General features: G+C 38.8%; 1 protein-coding gene and 1 non-coding gene across 2 annotated transcripts in view; both read right to left on the bottom strand.

The window, feature by feature from the left end:
* LOC125239282 (zinc finger protein 724-like) overlaps window positions 1–18,034 on the bottom strand; it is a 31,998-nt gene extending 13,964 nt beyond the window's left edge. Inside the window, exons 1-11 of the mRNA XM_048146820.1 lie at window positions 17,735–18,034; window positions 13,310–13,484; window positions 12,463–12,501; window positions 12,077–12,169; window positions 10,529–10,663; window positions 9,696–10,147; window positions 8,428–8,644; window positions 7,459–7,589; window positions 5,762–5,836; window positions 4,767–4,905; window positions 4,255–4,364 (exon numbers count right to left, since the gene is read on the bottom strand). Coding sequence (XP_048002777.1) covers window positions 4,255–4,364; window positions 4,767–4,905; window positions 5,762–5,836; window positions 7,459–7,589; window positions 8,428–8,644; window positions 9,696–10,147; window positions 10,529–10,663; window positions 12,077–12,169; window positions 12,463–12,501; window positions 13,310–13,484; window positions 17,735–17,808 — 1,640 coding nt within the window. The 5' untranslated portion in view covers window positions 17,809–18,034. The remainder of the gene's footprint in view (window positions 1–4,254; window positions 4,365–4,766; window positions 4,906–5,761; window positions 5,837–7,458; window positions 7,590–8,427; window positions 8,645–9,695; window positions 10,148–10,528; window positions 10,664–12,076; window positions 12,170–12,462; window positions 12,502–13,309; window positions 13,485–17,734) is intronic.
* Window positions 5,081–5,152, bottom strand: Trnat-ugu. The gene has a single exon. It is a non-coding gene; the product is annotated as a tRNA-Thr (tRNA).
* Window positions 18,035–18,398: the final 364 nt, after the last annotated feature.

The following is an 18,398-nucleotide window of genomic DNA, read 5'->3' as shown; positions in this document are numbered from 1 at the left end:
GCACTTTTCCTCCATGGTACTCAGCTGCTTTAATAAAGGTTATTAAGGAAAAAAATAAGTATTTGAAAAAGTATAAAATTTATAACAATAAGTCAGATTATAACTCTTTTTGTATTTTAAGAGACCGTGTTAAAAGACTCGAGCGGGAATGTTATCTGTCATATATGCATCGAATTGAATGTAATATTACTCGCAATCCTAAGCAGTTCTGGACCTACATTAAGTCGCGTAGTAGTTCTCATGGTATACCTAGTTCTTTAAAATACGGTGACATAGTCATTTCAAGTGGTACAGATATTTGCAATGCATTCTCTGACTACTTCTTCAAAACCTTTTCCGCACCCAATAGTGGTTCAGACACAATATCGTTTAGTAGTGATTCTAACTCACCAGCCGAAATATTTAATATCGAAGTAAAACCTGATTTACTTTTCCGATTACTTCTTAATCTTGATCCTTCTAAATCAGCTGGTCCTGATGAACTTCCGGCTCTGTTTTTAATAAACTGCGCTAAAGGACTATTGAAGCCTATTGAGTTACTGTTTAAGCGGTCACTGAGCGAGTGTGTTGTTCCGAATATCTGGAAGTCCGCATTCATTACCCCTGTGCACAAAAAAGGGTCTAAGTTAGAAATAATTAATTATAGACCTATATCCAAACTGTGTATCTTATCAAAAGTTTTGGAAAAAATAGTATACGCACAAGTTTATGATGCTATCAAACACTCTCTGAACCAAAATCAACATGGTTTTATGCAACGCAAATCGACAGTGTCTAACCTAGTGTTGTTAAACGATTTTGTTACAAGGGCAATGGACGATGGTAAACAGGTTGATGTCATTTACACTGATTACAATAAAGCGTTTGATCGTATTGACCACAGGTTACTTATTGTCAAACTTCAACGCATAGGTATAAGTGGCGACCTGTTGAGGTGGTTTTCTTCGTATATTGACAACCGATCCCAAGCAGTCGTTGTGAGTAACTACGTTTCTGGTTGGGTAAATGTTCCAAGTGGTGTTCCACAAGGATCTTTGCTCGGTCCCTTGCTCTTCAACATTTTTATCGATGACATCTCTGTATGCTTTAGGTTTTCTAAGTTGCTTTGTTTCGCTGACGATATGAAAATTATTGCTGAGATTAAATCAGTTCGGGAAGTGGCTCTTGTTCAAACCGATCTTGACCGTCTTGGTATATATTGTAGAGATAACAAATTAGATCTTAACCCTTCCAAATGTCATGTAGTTACTTTCTCTCGTCAGCGATCATTGATTATGTCTGTTTATGCCTTAAATAATCAAAATTTATTGAGAGTATCTTTCCTAAAGGATCTAGGCGTAGTTCATGATTCAAAGTTACTATTTGATTCTCACGTGGACAGCATCGTGAAGAGCGCTACCAAGTCCCTTGGGTTCATAATGCGCAGCTCTTCTGAATTTAAACAAGCTAAGACGTTGAAAATCCTATATTGTTCATTCGTACGAAGCAAACTTGAGTACGCATCCCAGGTCTGGAACCCCTGTTACAATATTTATATAGACAGGATCGAGCGGATACAGAGAAAATTTATTAAGTTTTTATGTTTTAAATTAAGTACTCCTTATAACTCATCTCAGTATGTTAGTGTATGCAAAAAACACCATATGTTGCCTTTGTATCACCGTCGGGAAATCGCTGACACTACTTATTTCCTAAAAATCACTAGCGGCAGCGTTGATTGCCCTGATCTGCTCGGTAGTATTATGTTTAACACTCCCAATAGGGTTAAAAGGTACAATCCACCTATTTCGATTCCCTTTGCGTCCTCGAACTACAGACGTAACAGTTTCCTCGTTCGCGCAGCTAGAACACTTAACAGGCTATCTAGAGAGCACGATATTGACGTATTTAATGCAAATACCCAGGCTATACGGCGTAATTTAAATCTTAAATTCTTTATGTGAGCTTGCCTTTTAATTTTTATTTTTTGTTTTCTTTTCTATTTCGTATGCTTGATGATTTTTCTTCTTTTTAATCTTCCCGGTTTTTTCTTTTGTTTCGCATCTGTATTAACATTAGATTTATGTACTTGTCTAGTCTAAGCATATTTGTATACCTACTTGTAATACCTAATACCTAGTGAAGTTAATTTCTATAAGATTTCTATCGGTGAGAACCTGTAATTGGCCTCTTGTTTCTATTGTTTCTGTTAACATGTTTCATGTGCTGTTGGTTTTCCAATAAATAAATAATAAATAATAAATAATAATAATTTATGCAGAACAAACATGTCATAGTAAAAAATAATTGAATAATTAAAGTAAAAATAATTAATTAAACTTGCTGAATTCATGCATTATGTAAAATATTTATGTTTATAAATTATATACTTAGTAAAATATGTCAAGCAAAAACCCCTCCTTGAAGGGTGAAGGCCTCCTCCAGATTTGACCAATGTTTTCTGTCTCTAGCTTTTACCATCCATCTCTTTCCTATGTATCGTGCAATTTCGTCTTCCCATCTTGATAAAGGTTTTCCTCTCTTTCTTTTTCCCTTTGGGCCGTGCCAAAATGTTAAACGTTTCGTCCAACGGTTGTCAGTCATGCGGGCCACGTGCCCTGCCCATCGCCACTTTAGTTTTAATGAGTGTCCTAGAGCATCAGTTACATTTGTTTTTGACCTGATTGTTACATGTGGGATCCTTTGCATTTTGCTAACATTTAATATGCTCCTCTCCATGCTGCGCTGACAGGACCGTATTTTCTTTTTTGCTTCTAGGCTGAATACCCATGTTTGGCAAGAGTAAGTTAAAGAGGGTAGTATGCAGGTGTCTAGAACCTTTTTTTAATTTTCATAGGCATAGAGCTTTTTAATACCTCCTTAGGCTCCAAAACTTCCTCCATGCGCCTGCAATTCTTCTGTCTATTTCTGCTACATTGTTTTGAGAGTTAAAAGAGATCTGTTTGCCCAGATATACATAGGTATCGACATATTCTAATGGTTCGCCGCCAAGATGTACTAGTTGTTTACTTGAGTTTGTCATAATCTTCGTTTTGCTCCAATTTATTTGCAACCCTACGTCTTTACTTGCTTTGTGTAGCTCGAGTAACATGTCTTCTATCTGGTTGGGACTTTCAGAGAATAAGGCAATGTCGTCAGCAAATCTTAGGTGACTGATGCGTTTCCCGTCTACATTTATTCCTTTGTTAGACCAATCTAGAGTTCCAATGACTAGTTGCAAGACCGCAATAAAAATTCTCGGTGAGAGAGGATCCCCCTGTCTGGTGCCTCTATTTATTGGTATATACGGACCTGTTGTTTCCAGCTTTACCTGGCTTTTACAATTACTGTATAGGTATTTAATAACCTTTATGTATTTGTGCTCTACATTTTGGGTGCTCAGAGCTTTCCATATCGAGGAATGGGAGATGGTATCAAAAGCTTTTTCGTAATCAACGAATATAATGTATAATGGTCTTTTAAATTCGCGGTATTATTCTATTAATTGCTCAATTGAGTGTATATGGTCTATAGTAGAGTAACCTTTCCTAAAACCCGCTTGTTCGATAGGCTGGTGTTTTTCTAAGTTAACACTGATTCTTCTTTCTATTATAGCTGCAAATAATTTATAAAATGACATACTTATATTGCAAGTTAAATAAAAGCTTGTAAAAATATACTCTAACGCCACATCTCGAACACTGGCGATCAAATATATGAATGAGGCGCGTTCCTAGCACACAGTCTAAGCTCGTGTAGGTGAACGCGTACTACGCTTGTACATATGACAGGTCGACTGTTCGCGTCTTTGACATGCGGTAACTGTGAGGTAACCGAGAGGGGGTGGGCGGCACTTTCAGCGGGGAGCGGGAGTGGCCATACTGTACGATAGCTCTTTATTATACTGTGCTAACGCTCTGCCAATAGGGGATGTTACGCAAATCTTATAGTTTTCTTTGTTCTTATTTACTGACAGACTTGTTTGACAGAGTATATGTATGTGATAGGAAAGCATCACATGGTTCGCGCTATGCACTCTGTGAATCGCTTTGATACATTAATATCATAATGAAGACTGTTCAAAACAATGTTCAAATCAAATATGACTATGAGTAATGCTGCATTTTGGCGACAGAACATTGGCTTAATATTCCCTTCTGATAGCATCGTTTAAAGACGTTTATTCTTGCAAAAAAATAATTGAAATGTTTTATTATAGACCCTTAAGTAAATGAAAGACACATGGACCACAACTATTTTCATTTATGTACTTACGGGTCGCTGTCGCTGCTATGTCGCGACGACAGCTTGAGATGTCGCGCGTGAGCCTCTTCTGAAACGAAACGCACCTCGCACGTCTCGCAGTAAGGGCCTTCTAACTCCACCTGTAAAAAGTAGGAGTTACATTTTGGTGCCGCGACCAGGATATTTCATATAAAGATTGTTTTAGAAAGTTAGTCTTTACAAATTTGTATTCGTCTTTTTTTAACCCGTATTCTAAACCCATGTGAGACGGGTTAAGAATTTCACCACCCTCTTTCTTCCCGTCGGCGTCGTAGAAGTCGACACTGTGGGATATGGGTTAAATTATGGCGTGGCCAAGAGGCTGGCAAGTGGCAACCTGTCACTGCAATGCCATAATTCAACTCCTTATTTGCCAAGATTGGCATTGAACCTTGAGTAGTTTTATGTGCTCTGCCTACCCATTTATGGGATACAGGCATGATTTTATGTATGTAAAAGTTGTTTTTGCGTTGTTGCTTGCCGTCTGTGAATAAAAAACTGACCGTCTTATCCTGTAGTCGGTGTTTCTTCTTCTTGTGAACATCGATGCCCTTTTTACTGACGAATGTGTAGCCACACAGTTCACACACGAAGTCTGACACGTGCTTTATTCTTATGTGGCCCATGTATGTTGTTAGCTTACTGAAAAAAAAAGTTCGCGTTATTCACAAAACTATAATGTTTACAACTAGGGAACAAATCAAATTATTTTATTGAATATTTTTTAATTTGTTCTTTTTTCAAGTAGTCACACTACTATAATATATAAATTGAAATAGATATCATACACGAAAGAAAAAACGGCAAGGCCCACTGGTGGCCGAGCCGGGAATCGAAGCCGGGTCTTCAGCTTACACGGCTAACGTCATTACCACTAGACCACCCGGGCGCGATTAAATAATGTTTAGTTATAGGTGGGCCATTTTTTTTTTCATGTTGTCCACCCACTTTTTTTGTAACATGGAAATTTTTTCGCGATTCATACTCAGAATCGCGAGGCCTTTCGGTCCTGATAGGAGAAATAAAATGTCCCTAGATGCGAGTTATTTGTATAGGGGCATAGTTATAGTGACATCTAGCGACAATCATGCGTCAACTAGCGTAAATTATCAGTACTACTACTTGTCAATAGATGTCGCGACGAACGAAGAGTCTATTGCTCACCACTTCTTAGCTATAATATTAGAATAATATTAATCAGTATTCAGTTTTCAATTCCTTCTGCTTGTAATATAAGTTGTAAACTGTTCTAATATTAAATTTTTGGCAGACGACTACTATTGACACCTAGTATCGAGTAGTGGTACTGATAATTCAGCTATTTGATGCGTGATTGACGCGTGATTGTCGCTAGATGTCACTACCTATGCCTATACATATAACTCGCATTTACCATAATTTACTGATGTATGGAGTTACAACTCTTCCCTTACTTATTCCTCTACGGTGTTCATTAAAAAATATCTGGTTTAGTGTTAATTAGGGTTTAATTACTCACTCGAACTCGCTTGGGCAGTGTGGACATTGGTATTTGGTGCCGGCGTGCCATTTTTCATGCTCTCTCGCGACTCCCCTAGAACAAAACGATTAAAATGAGGCTAAGGTGTTAATTGTCACAAAACTGACAGCGAGTTAATTTTTGTTAACAACTTTTGCTAATAGGCTACTAGACTCATATCGAATTTGGCACAATAAATGATTGTCTTCTGTAGTATTTGACATAAATAAACAATATTTATAGATTTTGGGTATTAAAAGTGTACGATGACTACGTTTTTTTTTTTTGATTAAAAATGTGTGTAATTTTTTATTTATTTTGGCCACCGAAAACGCTGTCAGCGATGTAGTGACGTCATCGAATTCGAACCTTACTGCATGTCAAAACAATCACTGACATATTGAACTTTATGCCTTCAAACTTAAAAAGTCAGAAAATGTTGTTTTCGAATAGAATGACCTGATGCCCAGATAATCTACAGATTAACATGACTGTGTTGTTTTCGCTTGATTACGTAAAAGTATACTTTAAAAATATTTTTTGCTACTTTTAAGTCATAATAAAATATGGTAATATTAAAACCATTACTATATTTTACCATACCATATTATATTACCATACCAATTATATTACCATATTTTATTATGACTTAAAACTAGCAAAAAATAAAATAAATTTCGGTTAACCCACTTGGTCCGACCAGGTGTTATAACACCGCCTGTTCTTTTTTCAAATTTGAACTATATAAATACATATCTACAGCTCAATACAGAGTCAGCAAAAAAATAGTTTTAGGTGTATCTGGGTTAATTGGACAGTACTTAATCATATAAGACAGACTTTTAAAAAGGGTCAAGTAGCCTATACTTGTAAACTGTTTTAATATATCCATCCATCTATATTATATTGTTAGTAGGATTCGCTATTTTTAACTCCAGACTTTTTTTTAAACGACGGGGTGTTATAAGTTTGACGTGTCTGTCTGTCTGTGTGTGTGTGTCTGTCTGTGGCATCGTATCTCCCGAACGGATGAACCGATTTAGATTTCGTTTGTCTGAAAGCTGAGTTAGTCGAGAGTGTTCTTAGCCATGTTACATGAAAAACGCGGTCGGGGTTTCTTTGAAAATATTGATTTTGTGGTTAGATTATCGATATCTAACCAGTATGATTTTTTTCGCTACTGTAACGCTCGGAATGTTTCGATCCATTTCCGAGGATCTTTTTCAAAGAGTAGTGACCCCACCGTAACGGCTCAGCGACGACATTGGTCTAAGCGCGACAGCGGTGAGCGGCGGCCATACATTGGAGCGAGACACAGCGATGGGACTTTTTCGAACGTATGGCCGCCGCTCACCGCTGTCGCGCTTAGACCAATATCGTGGCTGGGCCGTTACTCGTCTCGAACGCGGCGCACACTCCGGGCGCCTGATGACGTCACCGTACAGAGATCGGAGCTAGCCACTATGGGATCGCGCAGTCGTCCCCAAAAAGACGACAGACCGCCCCACAAGGCTGGGGCGCGTCACGACGCAGCCCCCACAGCGCCCAGCGTGGAAGGGGCCACTCATACCCCAGCAGGGGTGTCGAATGCAGACTCGCCACCACCGCTAGCCACTATGTTACTTTTGTCAAAAGCCCGAGTATCCCGATATTCCCGATGTTTCGATGGTATTGTTGTGATATTGTGGCGTATTTACCTGTTCCTAGTGACGAACGGACATCCCTTACAGCTGAATTTCTCCGTATGCTGAGCTGTGAGGTGTTTCCTCAGCGCTCGCGCGCTCTTAAGCCGGCTCTTGCATATGAAACACTCGTATGCTCCGGATTGCTGAAATATATGTAATTAAAATATAATTAAACAATAAATTAACTTTTGATAATAATCTTAAACAGTGACGCAACTCACTCAAATATGCGGCACCACATAATCATAAGGCATGATACTCAAATATGAGCCAACTAACTTAAATTGGATGGGAGGCACCTCTCTTAACGGTACTTTACTCAAATCTGAGGCAACATTCTCAATACGAGTCATTACACTCAAACATGAGGCATTTCACTCAAAAGTAAGTCTGAAGTGAAGCACGTCACTCATATATGAGGCACGTCACTCAAATATCAGGCGTTTCACTCAATAGTAGAGTGGCGACTCACTTAATATGACTCGTTTTTGAGGCATGTAAACCTCACTCATCTCACTGTGCCTCACGACGTGCGCGTCATATCTGTCCCGGACGAGGAACCCTCTATAACACACGCCGTACTTGTAGGTAAGGAGCGCTCTTGTAGTTTCTGTATCCCTGCGATATGCTCGTCTACCTCACTCAAATATGAGTTATCTCATTAAAAAGTGTGGCAAGTCGCTCAAATAATCGTGGTTATTTAAAATCAGGCAACTCACTTAAATTTGAAGCACTCGCCCTAATATAAGGCACCTTACTCCTATGAGTCCCATCACTCAAGTATATGTCAGTCACCTCATAAGTGAGTCAGCTCACTCAAAAGTAAGTCCACTCACTCAACAGTGAGTCACTAACTCAAAAGCGAATCCACTCACTCAAAAGTGATCAACTCACAATAAAATTTATCAGCTCACTCAAAAGTAAGTCAACTCACTCAAAAATGAGTCGGCTCACTCAAAAGAAGTCCTGGACCTCACTTACCTCACTGTGCCTCACGACGTGCGCGTCATATCTGTCCCGAACGAGGAACCCTCTATAACAGACTCCACACTTGTAAGGCGCACTCTTGTAGTTAGTGCTCTCCTGTCGCTTCTGTATCTCTGCGATTTGTTCGTCATAGCTCAGAGTTGTGATTGTGAAGAGTGATTCGTCTAGGCCGTCGGTTGTCTTGCGGCGTTTCACGTCTGAGTTTTTGTACCTGTGGAGTGTTAAGAGGGTCATTTTTTTTTTCAAAGTTGTCCACCCCAATTTTTTGTAACATGGGTATTTTTTACGCGATTCATACATAGAATCGCGAGGTCTTTCGATCCTGATATGATAAAAGAAATGTCCCAAGATTTCCATACATATTTCAAACCTTCCGTTCCGTTAATGCCATACAAAAACGTATGAAATAATGGTAACGGAATGGGAAAAAACCTTGAGATACTTTTTATCTCTGGATCGAGATATCGAGTGGAAACCACATAAAATTTCCAAATCCAAAAAAAAGTGGGATGGACAACTTTAAAAAAAAAAAATGGCCCAAGTACTACAGTCTGACCAAAAAGAGTAGAAATTAAAGAGTGGCAATGTGCAATTCCCGTTAAGTTTGTACATTTTGATCACGTCTCCGATTTGGAAAAAAATTGGTAGGCTGATAGAGTCCATGATGCTGAGCAAGATCCACTAGGTTTCCCAAAATGTCCCATGTAGTTTGTATGAAACCTTCCTTTTTGGTTACCAGATTTCTATACATTTTCGGTAACAAAAAAGGAAAGTTTCATACAATCAACCTAGGGAATTGCTGCAATACAGTAGTGTCGTCCCGTTTTCTCACACATAGTACCCTAAAGAAAAGGATGCATATAGTTTTCTTTGTTCTTATTTACTGACAGACTTGTTTGACAGAGTTTATTTATTTACACGACCGAAGGGAGTGTTTTAAATCGACACGAGTTACGAATTTCCTTTTCGCATGTGTATCGTACGACGTTTTTCAGTACAGATGGCCATCCGATATTTCGACCTCACATATAATGAACCACTTAAAACCGCGTAAAAAACACCATCTGTACTGAACACATTTAAAAACGTCGTACGATACACGTGCGAAACTGATAATTTACGCTAGTTGACGAGGGATTGGCGCGTGTTTGACGCTAGATGTCACTACAAATAACTTGCATTTCCTCATATATGGAGTACTACCCTTACTTATTTCTCTATCATTAAGTATAAGCGAAATGATAGGTCTATGGTTTACTTACTTATCCATGGTAGTCATTGGATTATCTTCTTCATCCTTTTTCCTCACTATTTTCTCTTTTTTCTTCACTTTAACCTTTTTCACTTTCCGCTTCTTCTTCACATGTACTTCACTTAACACTTTATCATCGCTATCTTCATTAACTTCGTTATTATCATTATTTATACTTGCATCATTATTATATTTATCATTATCATTAAAATTATCATCATAATTATCGAATTCTTGATAGAACAGTTCAGTATTATTTTTCTCGTCTTTGATAATTTCAACTTCAGCTATAGGGGGAACTTTTTCTTCTACTTCCTCAGTTTCCTTGATTTCTGACTTGACGATTATTTGATCATCATTGAAATGTATGTGGAAATCGTTGGGATCAAAATGTTTATATATTAGATGAGATCTTAGTTGGTTCTGACGGCGGTTTATTGAGCGAATGTCGCGTATTGTGATCTGTAAAGAGGATAAACAAATATTGTAAACTAGCTTGTTCCCGCGGCTTCGCCCGCGTACTAAAAGTACGCTAGCAACAAAATAAGCGTTTTGATAAGAGAACTGATGTACAGAGTGAAGCCATTTATTCTTACTTATTTATCTATGGCAATCTTTGGATTATCAAGATTTACTCAAAGTTTACTCACAGTCGCTTTTCGTTGAAGGAAAACATCGTGAGGAAACCGGACTAGTCCCAACAAGGCCTAGTTACCCTTCGGGTTGGAAAGTCAGATGGCGTCGCCTTCGTAAAACTAGAGTCTACTTCAAATCTTAGGATTTTTTGTCAAAGCGGACCCCAGACAAGCCTCAAGCAAGAAGGATGACTCAAAGTTTACTTACGTATGGACTTGCGTGCGGCAGGCCGGTGAGCAGATCATGAGCTCTGAGGACTTTGCTCTTGAACCTGGCCGCTGTCAACAGTCTGTGCCCACACTCCCAGCAGAGACGCTGTGGCAGTTTATCTTCCTCACTCATCTGTACACATAATCATAATCTTTATTTGCTTTTAAAAAGGGTTAACATAATAGGTGTTACCTAACTTTTGTGTCCCAACTTTTAGCCGGTTTTGACAGCATGCAAAATATACTACCTACTAACTAAAATTAATTCAATTCCCTTAATTACTTACATATTAAGCTATTCTATTATAATACATAATTACATATGTACAATATTTACAGTGTAAGGTTCTCTACATTACTGTCAACAAATTCCTTTACCGAGTAGGTAGGTAGGGTCATAGGTTGGGTTATGTTGGTAGAGCCTTTAAATTAATGGAAAAATATACAAATGGAGGAACATTCTCAAAAAAAAAAGGACATTCTTGCACAGATTGACTGAGTCCCACCTTAAGCTCAAGATGGCTTGTGTCGCGGGTGCTCAGACAACGATATATATAATACAAATACTTATATACATAGAAAACATCCATGACTCAGGAACAAATATCTGTGCTCATCACATAAATAAATGCCCTTACCGGGATTCGAACCCGGGACCGCGGCGTAGCAGGCAGGGTCACTACGCGCTAGGCCAGACCGGTCGTCAAAAGTGAGTCATTTCAAACATGAGGCAATTCACTCAAAAATAGTTACCCCTGATATGAAGCAGTCAATAGTGAGGCAACTCACTCAAATCTAACTTTTACGTTTTTGAGTTCACTTCACTGTACGTCACAATGTGCGCATCACATCTGTCGCGTACAAGAATTGAAATAATGTTACGATAAACTAAATTTTGTCATTTCATTTTTATAATAGTAGTCAACTTTGGCGTTAAGCAGGGACAGATCATTCCGCGATTCTCTCGTCATACAAGTACATGCTGGCGGCCGCGCATTCGCGGCCCATTCAGTGGTGAGAGCCTTCGCGCGGCGCAATAGAACTTAATGTCACACTTCTCTCTTATCACGCTATTTCTGATCCTATATTTTTTAATTATAAATGGGCTTACTCTTGGCCACAGACTAGCCAAAGGCAAAGACGTGGCCTACGATGGAGTGAGCTCGCCCAGAAGATGCCTGTTCACTCTTGATTATCACTCAAATTCACACCAGCCATGCTTCTTAACGCTCTCATTTCCACGGCATTCACTTGACTGATGTCTTTTCTCACACCCAACTTTCACTACCATACATAAGTATAGGCACTATAACTCCTCTATGCACCGCCAGGCGTGCTTTTTGCGACACTTTCTGGCTGCCCATAAAAGCGTTTAGTGCTCCATTCACTCTATTCCCAGCATTCACTCTCCTTTCAATATCTTTTCCATGTTTACCGTCCCGTGTAAACAACGTTCCCAAATACACAAACTCTTTCACTTGTTCCAAACTTACTAGTTTGCATGTATCATATGCTCAAAAGTATAAAATATTGAGATGTTCCTTACAGTCATCCCGCTGACTTCGGTGAAGGCCTGCTCCAGCTTGTGATCCCGAATGTTGAACATCTTGCATTCGGTGGCCAGGCATATCCTGCACACCTGCAAGTAGAAAATTACAATAAGAATAGTTTTGTTTTAAAACTCTGTTGGATTTTAATACAACTTTCGTTTTCTTCTTCTTCTTTTCAGCATATTTGCGTCCACTGCTGAACATATGCCTCTTTCATGGATTTCCATTCTGTTCTATGTGAGGCGGTTCTGTGCCAGGTCGGCCCTGCCGTCTTTTTGATGTCGTCCGACCATCTGGCTCGTGGCACTTCATTTTATTTACTTTATATTCCTTATACATACATATATTTATACCCTACAGAAACTAGAAAATGGTGTCTTACCCTTAAGGCAGCTGGTGCGTCTAGGTCATTGGCCAAATCCTGGAAAATGAAACCTAATGTAAGACATCATACTGCAAAAAGTCAAACTAAATCATAATTTCTTGAACAATTATGAAACAAAGGTCTATGCATATTTGGCTGATCACTTTCACAACCAATTAAGAACCCACCAGGCACTCGTGAACTTTGCTCAGATGCCGAAGAACCCACTGGGCGGGTTGTTGACACAAAAGCAGGCTATCTATAACAAGATAACGTCCGGTTTCTGATGTAGTGTGCCATTTTTTGGCAGGCAGTAAATGTGTTAAATTTTTTTTTATACTACGTCGGTGGCAAACAAGCGTACGGCCCGCCTGATGGAAAGCGGTCGCCGTAACCTATGGACGCCTGCAACTCAAAGAGTGTCACATGCGCGTTGCCACCCTATTAGAAACTTGTACATTCCCTTTTGCTGCGTTAAATACACAATAAAAAGGAGTGTACAAGTTCCAAGGAGGTTTTGGGGTGCCGATGACTCAAAGGACAATAGACGGAATAAGTCAGTTCCGTAAGTCCTCCCGTCATCAGCTCACCGCACCCTCGTTGAGCTCTGGCAGCCTTACTCACCGGCAGGAACACAACACTATGAGTAGGGTCTAATGCTATTTGGCTGTGGTCTTCTGTAAGGCGGAGGTACTACCCCAGTTGGGCTCTGCTCTAGATTCGAGCGAGATGATATCCGCTGTGCTGTGCCCTACCACACAAAGCGGAATATCATTCGCTATGCCCTACCCCCTACAAAAAAATAGCTCAGGTAACGATATTCATGGTCATGAGTGTTAAAAAATAATTGATAAACTCAACAAACCTGTGCAGACACAGGCACAGCCCCATTCTTGATCTTCCGCAGCCCGCAACGGGTCTCATAAAAGTCGTCATTCCGGAAGTGCTCCGAGCATATTGTGCTGCGGTCTTTTGGCTCCCAGTCCGACATGCCTAGTGCCTCCATCCAGGCTGTCCGGAGATGTGGTTCTTTGGGAAACCTAGTGTTATAGAAAACTATTATAGTAATGGCAGTTAAATTAATTTTCTTAAATGAATAAAAATAATTTTACTAAATAATTTTTTTTCAATTAAATTAATTAATTAATTGCAGTTAAATTAATTAAGCCCGTGTGGTGACGGGTTAAGAATTTCACCACCCCTTTCTTCCCGTGGGTGTTGTAGAAGGCGACTCTGGGATATGGGTTAAAGTGAGGCGTAGGCGAGAGGCTGGCAACCTGTCACTGCAATGTCACTAGGGTTTGCAATCCGGATATTCGAATATCCGAATTATTCGAATATCCGCCAATATTTTTATCCGAAAATATTCGAATAATCCAAGTGAAATTATCCGGATAAACGGATAATTTCTATAAACATTATTTTTTATTTATAAGTAATATATTTAATAGATAGACGTTACTGAAACCAATTTTGATCAATTCTTAATACGGACAATGTTATTGCTAACAAGTTAACACCTATTTATCTTCAAAATCAAACTAATATTTACAAAACAAAGAAAGCATTCGTGGACAAGAAGTAAGCAGAATGCCTCACCCCACGCACTCAGTTCTTATCAAATATTCGATTAATTGGATGATTAAAAAAAACAGAAAAACGTTCAAGTATTATTTTTTAATATGAAAACGTTACCCCAACCTACTTTCATTACTGCTAATAGCTAACGTGAAGTTATCTGTAAAACCGTACTTAATAAGGGAGATTTATACCTAGATTTCCTGGTCCCTTGTTTTTTTGAAATTGAAATTTAGCGCCTCACTCCGAATTTAGCTGTTATCAGTTCCATGGCAATTTAGTACGCCAGAATTCCCTCCACTTCACTAATAAATATAAGGCATTTTTCTTTTAAGTCCTTAGTTACATGAATACCACAGACCAACCCCTATAGACATCTATTACAAGACGACTCGCGGTGGCCAGCCTTCCTAGTATTTGCACTGATATAAGCGCGGGCGCTCGCCGTGCCCGATCAGTATCGACCAAGTAACAGACCCGAAAGCAGCGCGTGTTTTTCGCACAAAAAAATTGGAAAAGGGTATTTTGATGCCTTAAAGATGTCCACCTGTAGTGTGAAATGGTGTGGAAAGGTAACAAGAAGCTCAAATTTAAAAACAGACGGCATTACATTCCACAAATAAGTCATATTTATAATTTATTCAGAGCCGGCATAGGTCAACTTACATTGGCCACTTACGCGTCAGTAGAGGGACAGTCATACTTCTGTCCCTTTTCATCTGGCGCGACTGCCCGCCGTCCTTGAAACGGCCAATCACAGCGCGCTTAACACATTCCCCGCCCGCTCCTCGCACCCCAAACACTGGTGACTCGTATCGCGAACCAAATATACAAGACTGCCACTCTATAGGAGGTTCTCTGTGATGAATACACAAAAATCGGTCTAATTACTACTTTGAAATCTTAGTCGATCTACTGATCAGCTTGGAAACTAAAACCCATAAAATCGCTGCCGAGCAATTTGAGGCGTTTTGGATTTGAATATTTAAATAAGTTCCTCCTTCTTCATTCTTTTAAATTTTATGTCTTGTATATTTTATGTTGGTGGTACAATAAAGAATTTACTTACTTACTTATTTATCACCTCTCCCCTTCCATTGGTACTTTGGTACCAGCCACTGTGCAACTAAGGTCTAAAATGATCCACGCCTGGATAGGAAGTGTCTTCGACTAATTGGTCTTCTCTTTTTTTGGTTATTCTGTTTTGAACGAGTACCTATATCTTTCCTCATTCCTGTTCTAAGACCCTAACTAGGACGCTTTTGTTTAGAGCCTACGAAAAGAGTTTTCAACTTTTTATATTAAGTATCCGATCCGGTCCAAGATGGCATCTGGTACGGGCGTAGGCATTTATGCAAATGACTAGTGACTACAGTGGTAGTATCAGCATGGGCAATTATGCCACTGTCTTTCAAGCCGAGACATACGCAATAATTACCTGTGTACATAAGAATATAGTTAGACAAACCCAAGAAAAGAATATCTATATACTCAGCGACAGTCTTCTTAAAGCCTTCAGAAAGCCTTCACATCGCCCAGAGTTGACTCTAGACTGATATTAAACGACATCCAAGCTCTTAACAAGCTTGGAAGGCAAAACAAGGTGCAACTGGTATGGATACCGGGGCACGAAGGCTTCATTGGCAATGAAAATGCTGATGAACTTGCCAAGGCCAGGTCTGAAGACAACGTCACAAGGAACCATTAAAACGGCTATGAAAGACCATACAAAGGCTAATCACCAAAAAGAGTGGGATGCCCTGGTAGGTCTGAAGCATTCAAAGCTCTTTATGCGGAGGGTAGAATCTGGATGCAGCAAAAAGCTAGGAAAGCTAGGCAAAAGACAACTACCCATGAGCCTCATCATCCGATACGTGGAGATGGTCGAGAAGGTCCTGAATAGCTGAAGGATCTTAAGATCGAAGGGGGTAATTGCACAAAAGATCCCGATGGGTCGAAGTGTATCCGGAAGGGCCCCGCAGATTTAAGATAAGATGAGTATCCGATCCGATCGAGCGAAGGACCGACTCCTATACATTCTCGAAATCATTCAAGGCGCCATCTTTGATTTTTGCCTTTTGACATCCTTCCTATATCCGATATCGGATCGGATAATATGACAACCCTATAACCATCATCATATCCAATGATGTTGTCTCACGTTCCACTCTACAGAAGCCATCCTCTCTACCATCCATTTCCAAGGTAAAGGTGTTGTCAGAAAAACTTCTCGTTATACCTAACACCTAACTAATCACTACTACTAACTGTCTTATATCAACAGCTCACTATCTGATTGCAAGATTCTAGTCATAGAACTAAAGATAGAGAGCTAGGCGTGTTTTAATTTCTACAGTTTGCTGATTTACGCAAAAAATAAATTAAAATGTAGGTAAATTTCGCATTATGGCGCTCATCTATCTCAGCCGTTATCAATTCCACGCTTATACGCACCTGTAACATTAATTTTGTTCCCTTTAATAAATTATCCGAAATTATCCGAATTATTCGAATATTCGAATAATAAAAATTGTATTATCCGAAATATTCGAATATTAAAAATCCGTCGGATAATGCAAACTCTAAATGTCACACTTTCGTTTTCTATCAACCCCTTATTTGCCAAGAGTGGCACTGAAACTTGAGTAGTTTCATGTGCTCTGCCTACCCCTTCATGGGATACAGGGTGATTGTATGTATGTATTAATTTTCAAAACAACAACAGTACCTTGTATGATTACATTATATTTATAGCTACTTTTCTTTGCCTAGTTTTACCTTAAAAATATTTGATGCCACACCACATAATTATGAAGTGTCAAATCGACGACAACATATAGGGTACGATCTGCAATTTTTTTTTCAGAAAATTGCACCTTACCCACCATTGTACAAGGTGCTATCTGCTACAAGAAAAAATCGCAGATAGCACCTTGTACGTTGTTGTCGTCGATATTAAAATCTTTAAGAGTATCATGTTTTTTTTTTCCTGCTTTGGCTTTTTCTACTCCCTGCCAATTTGCACAGGGTGAATTTGCCAATGTCAGTGTTGGCTTGGTGTTACCGTAGTATTGACTTTCACATGTGAGGAGAATGTTCTAGTTCTAGTTTCATGTTTGGTAAAATTTTAAATTCTGACAGACAGTCAGCGAGCAATGATTATTCATTATTCATTAGTCAATTATGTGCAAAGGCCTGCCTCCATTTTTTACTTATTTCATGAGTTTTATGACAGTACAAAAAGAGGAGTACACTTTTCCATAAAACAAATAGAAAATGTTTTTTACACCAGCCAATGCGAGTCAGGCTCACCCATCGAGAGTTTCATACAAATTAAAATTATGTTTTACATACAATCCATACTAATATTATAAATAGGAAAGTGTCTGTTTGTTTGTCTGTCCCTTACGGCAAAACGGAGCGACGAATTGTCGTGATTTTTTAAGTGGAGATATTTGAAGGGATGGAGAGTGACATAGGCTACTTTTTGTCTCTTTCTAACGCGAGCGAAGCCGCGGGCAAAAGCTAGTATGAAAATAAAGCTTAAGATGCTAAGGTTATAGAATGTTACTACAGGAGCTTTCTAACTTTTACTACCATCCAACAAAGCAAAACCATACATCATACATATCATAAAAAAGAAATTAAAGAATTAAATATCTTCTTAACAACATTGTGTATACAAACAAATCAAATTAAGTGTAATACATACAAATGAAAGGTTATCCCATGGCTTTTGGTAGTTCGTTTTGTGTCGTTGAAACAGTTTTGCACACTGCACCGCATTTCAATGAAGCTTTTCACTTATAATTTCTTATTTATAACGCAATAATCGAATTCATCGGGATCTTGTAAATAGAACACTTTTAATCCAATTAGACATTTCAGTGTTAGCTGAAATCAACTACAGTGCTTATTATCTTTTTACAGCATTTTCCTGGCACATTCTCGTCAGGTTTATAATTATTGATGTTTATATATAAAACGTTTATTATTTAGAATTTACAACTAAATAAACTAAACGTCAAAAATGTCCTTGACGCATTCGCCATTTTCCTTTAGACTTTTTTTTAAACTTCACCGTGAGGCTATGGTCGATTCAAGAAAAATGTAGCAAAAACCGGTTTATCGATTAGTTGCAAAACAAGAAGCGCTTCACTATTGTCATATTCATAGTACAGTCTTTCTTCTATCTCTTTCTTACATATGTCTTTATACTAATGAGAGACCAAGAACGAAAATGTTTGTATACTCTTATATGATGTAATGCTTCCAAATCAAAAACCCATTGAATAGTCGGACTTCTCTTTCTTACATAAAGAGTTAAAAAAAGCTAGAAATAGTAAGGAACATGTTCGGAAACAGTGAGCGTTATA

The sequence above is a fragment of the Leguminivora glycinivorella genome, chromosome 25 (genome assembly GCF_023078275.1).
Source record: "Leguminivora glycinivorella isolate SPB_JAAS2020 chromosome 25, LegGlyc_1.1, whole genome shotgun sequence".
NCBI lineage: Eukaryota > Metazoa > Arthropoda > Insecta > Lepidoptera > Tortricidae > Leguminivora > Leguminivora glycinivorella.
Note: the sequence above shows the minus strand (reverse complement) of the source record. Positions and strands in the feature narration are given on the sequence as shown.